The 10,794-nt window shown below is 36.7% G+C and overlaps 1 protein-coding gene across 1 annotated transcript in view; it reads right to left on the bottom strand.

Moving 5' to 3' along the window:
* tlcd3a (TLC domain containing 3A) overlaps positions 1-6,604 on the bottom strand; it is a 43,341-nt gene extending 36,737 nt beyond the window's left edge. The window contains exon 1 of the mRNA XM_051893832.1: positions 6,060-6,604. Coding sequence (XP_051749792.1) covers positions 6,060-6,181 — 122 coding nt within the window. The 5' untranslated portion in view covers positions 6,182-6,604. The remainder of the gene's footprint in view (positions 1-6,059) is intronic.
* Between the last annotated feature and the right edge of the window lie 4,190 nt (positions 6,605-10,794).

A 10,794-nucleotide genomic window follows, 5' to 3' on the forward strand; every position in this document is an offset into this window, starting at 1 on the left:
TCTTCTGTGTCATTCACCTAGGCTTTTTACATCCAGCGCTTCCAGGTTCTAGGGTGAACTAACCCTTTAAAACTGATAGAAACAGATCCTAATCAGGGATAGGTAATGTCGGTCATGGAGTGCCGCTGTCCTGCAGAGTTTAGCTCCAACCCTAATCAAACACACATAAACAAGCTAATCAATGTCTTCAGGATTACTAAGGCTACAGGCAGGCAAGGTTTTTTTCAGGGTTGAAGCTAAACTCTGCAGGACAGCGGCACACCAGGAGCGACGTTGCTTATCCCTGTCCTACGTCTTAATGAGATTTCTTATCCTGTAATGCAGGCAAAACCACAGAGCAATGAAAGGGTTAAACTCTAAACCATCAAGAGTGTAAAATAGACTCACACACAGACACACACACAGAGGTAGAGTGAGATCAATGGATCAGTTGGAAACTATTTCCTAGTTAGTTGAGAGAGAAGATTTAAAAACATTATAAACAAACAAATAAAATTTAAATTGTACCAGAAAGTAGATTCTGATAATGTCTAATATATATCCAAATGCAATACCTAATAAAAGCAAGTCATTATTAAGTCCAGAAGTATTTATCTTAAAGTTTTTTTTAAATATTTTTATTAACCTAATTATTAAACAAAACTAATTGCACTATAATTGCAGTGCACTACAAATCAAATGCAGGGCTCCAGACTGTGACTAAGCTAAATGGTCATATTTTGCGACTTTTTTTTCTGCCAGTGTGACTAAATTTTGACCACCTCATTGCACAACTGATAAGAGCTGCCATTTCTGTTTCATATGAGAAACATCAAACGGCAAATGAAATGAAAGTGAAACGAAACTCCACTACTCATTTGAGCTGTGCAGCGCGGACCGTTTATCAGCACTGAGCAATAATAGAAAGCGCAGCGCGAGTTCAGCACGTGCCGATCTCGATCACGTGACACTGCTTAATACACACCGCTGGGAGATCCGGTGAGAAAGCATCTAAATTCGCCGCAAAATTAATAACGTCACTGCGAGATCTAGTGGGAACTGCAAGCATTCAAATTCAGCACAGAATTGACTGTTTGCAAATACTCTTTAGTTACTGTTGTCCGACAAGACATGCAATTCTCATGCCACACATCATGTTCTCACACAGTGAAAAATACATTGTGGAGCAAAGAGGACACGTCAACAGACAAGACAGAGCAGGTTACTTTTGATATGAAACAACAATTTTCAAATTTTGCATTTAAAGAAATTTAAAGAATAAATACCGTTTTGTGTCTCTTTAATGTGTTGTGACAGATCGCTGTAGCACCTCAGTTCAAGCGGCTCGTGAAGCGATCATCTCTTCCTACTAGTTAATTTATAGCATCAAATAAACATCAATGAACATCAGAAGGAATGTTGTTTCAACCGCGGAAAGATGTCAGTACACACTATTTTTCAAGTTCAAGTCCACCGACGTTAATTTGCTAAATCCCAACTGCTTTTTTGGACATAATGGTGGATTCGGCGTTATGATTAGTTAGATCACCTGTCAATCAAACTCCCACCGAAATGTCAATTCTCTGCTATAAACCACAGATATCAGATCAAATAGCACTGACATGGAAACCAGGAGAAACACTGTGTCACGAACAAGTTAAGGCTCTCAAGTCCACAAATCACCATGGATTTAATGTAGTAACGTTTACTAAAACCATTGTAGTATTGTGGCAGAAATACTCGAATGCTTTTACATTTTTAATTTCAGGGTTCATGCAAACTTTTGAGACAACTTAGTGGCCTTCTGTACAACTTAGTGGCACCAGTGCCACTGCTCTCAAAAGTAAGTCTGGAGCCCTGTATACCCAAATGCAATAGCTAATAAAAGTAATTATGTCTGAAAACACTGTTCTCAGCAACAAGGCTTTTCTCAACCCCATTTAAAAATTGTATAACTATATAAAAAAGGCCTATGTATTACATTTACATTGCATTTTATTTCTTTCTTTCAACCAGATAACATGAAATCTGCAACTTGCACATAATGCATTAATTATAAAAAAAAAAAGAATAAAATGTGTGGTGTATAATTTATTATATAAGACCATTTTCCCTTTTTGTCATTACTTTAATCCCTAGCTATGGCAACACCATTCAAGATATCCAATACCTGTTTGTAATTTAACATCTTCAATATATAGATATTGAGATATATTGAATATATATACTTCATGTTGAGAAAGTTTGGTGTGAGTCATATGAAGCCCTTTGGAACAGTAGTTAAAAATTCAGAGCTTGATTAAAAAAAATCCACCTTCAAACAAAAATAGCTGACTTCCTGTTGGTTGGAGCAAATGACTGTAAAATAGAATGTTGTCCGGCATGATGAGAAAAATATATGTACCGAGTTTAGTGACTGTAGGTAAAACTAACCCCCCACTTTAGTCAAAATGTGCACTACTGAGCCCCTCCTACATGCCTATTTCTAAAGCTTTGCCCATGTGTACTGGCCAACAACTCTGATGTGTGTGTCGAGTTATATGCAATTTGAAGCATGCCAAGAGTCTCAAAAACACCCAAAAAGAATATTAAAGTTTGATACATTATGTAGAGAAGTATATCAAATTCCAGAGCATGCATTTTTCAAACAACTCATAATAGATGACTTCCTGTTGGGCTGGCATTTGACTTAGAATGCGAAAGTTGTTTGGCTTGATGAGATCTATAAGTGTATGAAGTTTGGTTACAGTAGTTGAAAAGGGGTTGCGCTAGAGAGCCCCGCAAATACAACCATATAAAAGGGTGTGCCACAGTTTTTGGCGTATTCACGACTTTAGTTATAGGAATGCCTTTTGGGGGGACTAAATTAGCTCCTACTTCATAATAGGGTCTAACCCAGTACAACAATAACTACCAAAGACATAAGTGTACGTTGATTGGCCAAACGCGTGCCATACGAAACACCGGTACCCGCCAATTTTAGAAAGCAATGTAAACAAACAAAGTTTGTATATACTTACTCCACACGGAAACGGAACACGGAAAACAGCGATAAGACAAACATACAGAAAGCTAATGCTAACAGCATTTACTTGTCGCCTTTGTCTGCGATATTTTTGTTCTTTTCTCAGCCTCGCTGATATGTAGTACTCCAAGTTGTCGTAGATTTCGTCTCTTAGCCCTCATTTTTGCTCTTTCAATCACATAACTTATACATCTACATTCCATCTCTGTTACCACAAAACCCACGACACACAACAAAAACACAGCTCCAATCACGGCGTCCTCCATCCTCCAGTTGTTGACATTGTTGAATGCCGCACTTAAGTAACGTCACTGTTGACCGGCTTACGTCACTTCAATGTTCCTACTGGCAGAAAATGTCCTAGAGCAGTGGTTTTCAAACCTGTCCAGGAGCACTGCACATTTTGTATGCCTCCCTCATCTAACACACCTGATTCAACTTATTAGCTTATTATTAAAGACTCCAAGACCTGAAGTGTGTGTGTGTCAGATAAGAGAGAGATAGGGTGCTTCTCATTTCTTATTTGTGCAATCCTCGTTTCCTTTCCTCGTGCCTCAGCTCCACTCCCTGTAGGATGTGAAGGGAGGATGCAAGGAAAGAAAATGAGGACGGAGGAATTGAAGAAAATGATATTTGTATATTGGAATGTTCTTGATCCCTCAAGCGTCACTTCAAAGCATCATCAGCTGCGCTCAAGGGATCTGCCCTTATGTTGTTAAAGTTTGGTTATTTAAAAAACTCATAAGTATTAATAAAGCAAGATGTCCCATTGAAATATGTGAGATGTAAAGTTTATTTAAAATGCAAAAGTAAAGCATACATTTAAATTATTGTGACAAATGTTAAGGGGGAGGAGAATGTGTACGTGCGTCAGGTTTTTTGACGAGAAAGACTTCCGCAAAGGATACACCTGTGTATCCTCGTTCATGACTCCTCAGGAAGCTTCCTTAATCCTCGCTCCTCGCCTCCTCGTGGTGCAATTAGAGAATTGAGATGTCCTTCAAGATGGCTGAGTTTGATCGGTTTCCGGGTCACAGGATGGAGGAGTAGGAGCGAGGAAACATCAATTTGAGTATTGAGAAGCACCCATAATGTGCAAAATGTGTTTGAAAACACCTTCCCTAGGGGAAATTAAGTTCTCGGGTTTAATGACCCAGTGCAAAAGCCCAGAGAACAGAACTCTTTTGTTACTAGGAATATTTTTATGCTGATACAGCATCATTTTTGGTGTTTTACTTAATTGATTGAATTTGAAGAATCTAGCACAGGGGTGCCCAATCCTTTTCCTGGTGATCTACCTACCTGCAGAGTTCAGATCCGACCCAGATCCAACACACCTTCCTGTAATTATCAAGTGCCCCTGAAGATCTTAATTAGCATGGTTCAGTTGTGTTTGATCAGGGTTGGAGCTGAACTTTGCAGGAAGGTAGATCTCCAGGAACAGGATTAAGCAGCCCTGATCTAGCACAACAGGAACTCAATAAAAAAGGTCAAAGCGAAATTAAAACAAAATATTGCCGTTTAGCCAAAATAGCAGCTGACCTCCATAGATGCACCAGTCAGAAAACACAAACACTGATAAGAACTTTATAAAACACAAAACACCGCAAAATGGTGGATGGCACATATAAAGCAAAGAGATGTGAAGCAAATCATAGGCATTAGCTGGGACTTATGGCCATTGCTAAAAAAAAAAATGCAAATTGGGACTGACATTTGGTTAGGTTTAACAACATTTTCTAATGGTGACAATAATTCAGACAAAGAGTGAAAATGGGCAGAGTGAACAAGAGGTGATAAATGAAACCATCTTATAGCATAGATTTACCCATGGATGTGAAATTTGTTCCACACAGATTACCAACTACATAAATGACAGATTCAAAAATAAATCAAATAGATGTAAAATTATGCTTTAAAATTATGAAGCCCAAATATCCCAAAGCGGAGTGCACACTATTGTTTTATTGCACATTTAGTTAATGCATTTTTAGCTATTGTATAAGCCAACAAGAGCACAAAACTACTGTCAATGACAATTTATGCCCACCCAGAACTGATCTGAAACTGCTTATCTGTAAAAACGTGCATGTATGTATGACCACAGATAAAGGCTCTCCTCATTTACAATTTTAAATAGTGGCTAGTTTCAAAAATGCAGATGTTGAGTTTGAGAATATCTCACACTTGTGTTTAAAGGTTGACTGTGTGTACTGGGTTTATTATCCAGATGTGTTTGTACCGATCTGACTTCAGGTTCAGATCAGATCACTGAAGACCCATTTCACCCAGGCATGTTTGCATGGAAATCTGACAATATAGAAGAGGTCTGTACATCTCTGGGAGTTGGTCCATTCATGCTTATTCTCCATGGACTGCCCATGGCTGAATTGATGAGGGAGTGATTAAGGCCATGGGATCAGCTGAACATATCATAGGATAACATGAGCACAACATAGTCCGATTATAAACATAATTGATCCCTTAAACACACAAGCCTCAACATATAACTCTATCACTCCAAGTGCTATAGGGTTTTTAACCAGGTGCCCCTGGGAGTCTAAGGTCCTGGACAGATATTTGAAACATATTTTCTTAAAAAATGTTTTCTCAAAAATCAATATATTTCTAAATGTATTTCTAAATATAGCATTTCTGCATGATCTGAGAAGTATTGTAAAATGTAATAATAATGTTTGTAAATGTTGATTAAAACGTTATACTGTACTTAGGCAAATCTAGCTTTTTATAAATTGGGGTCCCTGGTTTGGCTGAGGGCCTGTATGGTGGTCCAGGAGTCTGTAAAGCCCCTGCTACAGGTCAAGGTACAAAAGCTGCATTTTAGCAGCTGGTGTGATCGTTTCCATCAAGTTGTTACAATGTACCGCAAATGTAAAATAGCTTTTTTATGTGAATATTACAGTGAAATGTGCAAACCTGACCTTTTAAACTGACAGAGTGAGACTCGTTTTACTACTAAACAGCAGTAAACCAGCAAATGATAATACAAGAGCTGCCTGGCCTTACAGAACTGCTTAACTGTCACCAAACTCACCTCTCGCTGACCAGCACGACGTCGGCATCTGTCCACTGCTTGAAAATGGACGGAAGCACTTTTCTAAAAGTGAAGAAGAGACCGGGGAAGACCACAACGCCGCAAATCAACACTTGCAACATTTTGTCCCGCTATAAAACCTGATCTGATGTTTGGTCGAAAACAAGATACCGCGTTAAAATAGCAGCGCTGAGTTGGTGTGGTCAGGGAAGCATTAGAGCAGCGGTTCCCCTGCCTCAGCAGCGCTCACTGTACTGTACACACACGAATAACGGTGGAGGTGTCCGGTGATTGATTGCTCTTCACTCCTGCTTCACAAGCGGGGACCAGCGAGTATTCTGTTACATGTTAAGGTTCGTGAACTGACGATCCATTTTAGCATGCGATATCTACTTGTCAGTTATGCGAAATTGCATGAACGTCCACAGGAACGATTAAAATAGGCTACTTGTTTAGAGCGGGCCAGTATCCGCTGCTCGGCGAGCGTTGCTCATTCCTGCGCGGGTTTAGAGTTGGAGAATAGCAATGGCAGAGTCGTGAACGGAATCGTTCTTTTGAGTCGGATCTTTTCTATGAATCATTTGAACCGGTTCACAAAAATGATCTGTTGAAAAATGAACCGGACTGAACGGTCCGAGTGGTTCTTTTTATTGAACATGAAAAATACATTTATTATGGCAATAAATAATAAATTAATAATCAATAAACTAAGAAATTAGTAATAAATCAAGGCAAATCAATACAACCGTGAGAAGGAAAACTTGTACAAACTAAACTAAATGCATTTGAGTCTCTTATCATCCCAGCAATTTGCAGGCCTGTTTACCCTTCTTATATTTCAATTATAGAAAATAGTTACACTCTATATATATATATATATATATATATATATATATATAGGCTATATATATATATTAAATAGAGAAATAAGATTTTGTCTTACATTTATGGATAAAGACTATACCCAGAATCAACATTAGGCTACATTAATGAAAACAAAAAAAATTTGCTTTGTCAGAGCGGGTCATGAATCAACAGCTCACTGAATCGTTGAAGCATAGTGAACTGAGCAGAATGAACGGCAGATTGACCGATGGGCCGAATAACATAAATGCCACTACAAATAAAAGATTCTGGAAATATTTTCCCGAAACTTAGTTGGTTTAATGAATAGCTTTTTAATGCTAACTTGTTCAGCGGAGAGAAACAAATGAATTGTAGTTTGTTTCAATGCAATTCTTCAAGGCTAATGACTAAAACATCAAAATTAGCTTACATATAGCTTTACTGGAGCTTTTTTAGCGCATGTAATATGCTACGTATGTTGGGGACCACGTGATGACGTAAAGACTCACTGAACCTTTTTTGAAACGAACTGTTCGAAAGAACTGATTCGCGGAAATGAGTCGAACTTACCAGCACTGGAGAGCACGCAGCTGCATTGAACGACTCCACTCACACTCTATGCGCACAACAGCGCCATCTAGGCGCCTCACCGTTAAGAACTCCAAGTCAATTCTGTTTCTAAATAATTTATTTTACGTTTATAATGTTACGTTTAGGTTTATTGTACGTTTAAAATGTCAGTGAGAGTCTTTGCTCAAGAGTCTTTCAGCCTTATTTTTATAAAATACACAATGTCTTGTTGACTGTAAATGTCTTGTTGAAAAATTTGATTAATGGGCTTTTTTGAAACTTGTGGATATATGTTTATGTGGTCTAGCCTAGGTTATATCTTTGTGTAGACCTACACGAGAAAGGGGCAAAAAGTCATAAAGGCTTTAGGATCACTGACTTTATGAATTGTGGTAGCTACAAGTGATCACACCGAGCTGAGTACACATACAGGAGAGCCTTTGTTCCCAAACAGCCTACACAATCCTAATCCATCTGTCCCACCAACCCCCACTTCTTAGCTGCCCATTCATGCTGATCTAGGAAAGACGAGAATGTGACTTCCACCCTTTGGTCCCCAGGACATAGTTTCCTCTCACTGGGACCAATTACAAATGCTCCTTGTTGTACCTTTCCACGGCCACTGCTCCACAGTTTTCCCCATCCAGCAACTACTATAAGACAAACCAGACCTCATAAACCACAGTCTTAAAAAAATAACTTAATAATGTAGACACAACATTTCCTCAAGCTTGAAGTGAACTATAAAACTAACAGAACTTTATCACCTGCAATATACTGAAACATTTCCAGGAGCTTAAGTTATATCCATTAATGATTGTTTTAATGTTGAACATTCACAAATTCTTGTCTAAATCCCTGACATGTCCCACAATTTTATTTGCCATTATTTTTAATGTAGCCTAATATTTTATGAATGGCTTTATCTTTTTAGTTGATTCTTGACTAAAATCAAGACCATTTCAGTTAATTTTCTCTTTATTTTATTAAAATTATGATATTAGCCCACATCATCACCCCCTTATTTTAAGTAGCAGTATTTTATACCAGCACCAGAAAAACAAGTTAATCTTAATTAATTCATTCTTTGAAGTAAATACTAGAATTGTCAACATCTAAGAATAAATATTAGACACTTAAAAAAAAAAAAAAAAATCCTATTAACCCCTACTGAGTGACGTGAGAAAAGAAAAAAACATTCTGTGAGAAAATGAAAGAAGAAAGCTGGGTCGCACTCTATATTAGTGGTCTGTAACTACAATGTACATAAAAATGGTGAGGTTAAATGTATTTATTGTGTTCATGTATTGCAAAACACTTTTGCTGCTATTGAGGTGGGATACTGGCAAGGTTAGGGACAGGTTTGGTAGTATAGTTAGGTTTACGTGTAAGGGAAGGGTCAACAGAATTAGAGATGTAATTACAGAAATTAATTGCATCTGTAATTACACACAGGTTTTTTTTTAAAAATATAGTTACAAAATCCAAAACATGTATGTACACAACATTGTATTAAATAACTAATTTAAATGTTAGTAAATAGTAGTTAAAGACACTTAACATAAAGTGGGACCAGAAGCTGCACCAAAAACAATCCAAAATAATTCCTTGGTATGTAAACCTTTATTTTTGCATCTCTTTAGCCTGTTGCCTTTTCCCAGTACTCAAGAATCAGCGAATTTTTTGTTTTTATTATTGCTTATCATTTATGAATTTATAGACAGACATTAAAATTAACTTAATGTTGAGAGATTACTTCTGATTGCAGAAATTGACTGTAGTGTTTTTGTCAGAATCTCATGATTTCAACATTACAGAAAATGCCATGACATGAAAGGTGACATATGAAACCTGTGATAATGACCACATGTTAACTTCCACATGGATAATTTGTATGCAGTAAATCCATGGAGACTGGGGCTTTTTATAACATCACCCTCATAAAATAGTGCGTCATTGTAATTTCAGTATACAGATCTGGTAGGTTGTTATAGTGATCGAGCTTTTAATAGGATATGTGATATGAAGAATAATATAAAACAGACAGATGAGTGGAGAGTGACTGAAGTTCCAAGATATCCAACCATTCTAAACAGGTCAGTAATGTAATTTTGTGTCAAACAATATACATTTATATTAGCAGTTTACATTTTTTTTTTTTTAATTTGTTCAATAATAATAACTTTTAATTACTTTTTTAGTTACTTTAGTTACTTATTTTATTTAAATTTTTTTATATTACTTTTTTCTTGGTAATGTAACATGCGTCATCGTTTATTGTAGTTTTTACAAATGTCTTGAAAAGAACAAGAATATAATTTAGTGTTACTGGTGTTTTTGGTAACACTTTAACTACATTATTATTATTAACTACAGTTAACTACATTAGTTAACATGAATTAAGAATGAACAATACTTCTACATCATTTATTAATCTTAGTAAATGTTTACTTATTTCCTTATACATAATTAAAATTGAAAGCTGTATTTGTTAACATTAGTTAATGCACTGTGATTTAACATGAACAAGCAATGAATAACTATTTTTTTTAACGAATATTAACAACGATTAATAAATACTGCAACAAATGTATTGCTCATTGTCAGTTCATGATAGTTAACAAATTAACTAATTTTAACGAACGAGACTTTGTTGTAAAGTGTTACCATGTTTTATTTTTTTAATTTACATTTTTAATAATTTGCCTTATCATTTTTCTGAAAATATATTTTCTTTTTTTTTTTTTTTTAGAATAGTTATCCTAGGGCACTCTTGATGTTTGTTGGTTAAGATTTGAGCCATGTATAGAAATATCCTCATCTTTCTGATCCTGCTACGTTCAGGTATTGTTTGCCCTTTTTTGTATGGGTTTTGTAAGTGGTTATGTGTGAATCTCAATTTACATGTATATAAGTGTATTATTTAGCAAGACACTAAATTGTGCAGCACAGTCAGCTGATAGTATGTACTATGTACTAAGAAATTAAGAGCTCTTGATTGTTTCTTGTTTTTCTCAGTGATCTTCTGTGTAGATAACACTATTGTTGAGGACGTCCTTGGAACAACTGCAATGATGTCTGTGAGCACTGAGTCCGACTCCACACACACAAGCCAGTTCTCTTCCTCTACATCCATGGATCTGTCCACTACACAGATTCAGCCCAGCACTGTCAGTGAATCCTCAGGAGAGCCACAAGGTTTAACATCAGGCCAGATTGTAGGTGTAGCAGTAGGATCCATAACTGGGGTGGCAGCGCTGGGTACGTGACTGAATCTAAGAATTTTTAAATATCTACGCAGTACACACACACTTTCTAA

Source organism: Ctenopharyngodon idella, chromosome 5 (genome assembly GCF_019924925.1).
Source record: "Ctenopharyngodon idella isolate HZGC_01 chromosome 5, HZGC01, whole genome shotgun sequence".
NCBI lineage: Eukaryota > Metazoa > Chordata > Actinopteri > Cypriniformes > Xenocyprididae > Ctenopharyngodon > Ctenopharyngodon idella.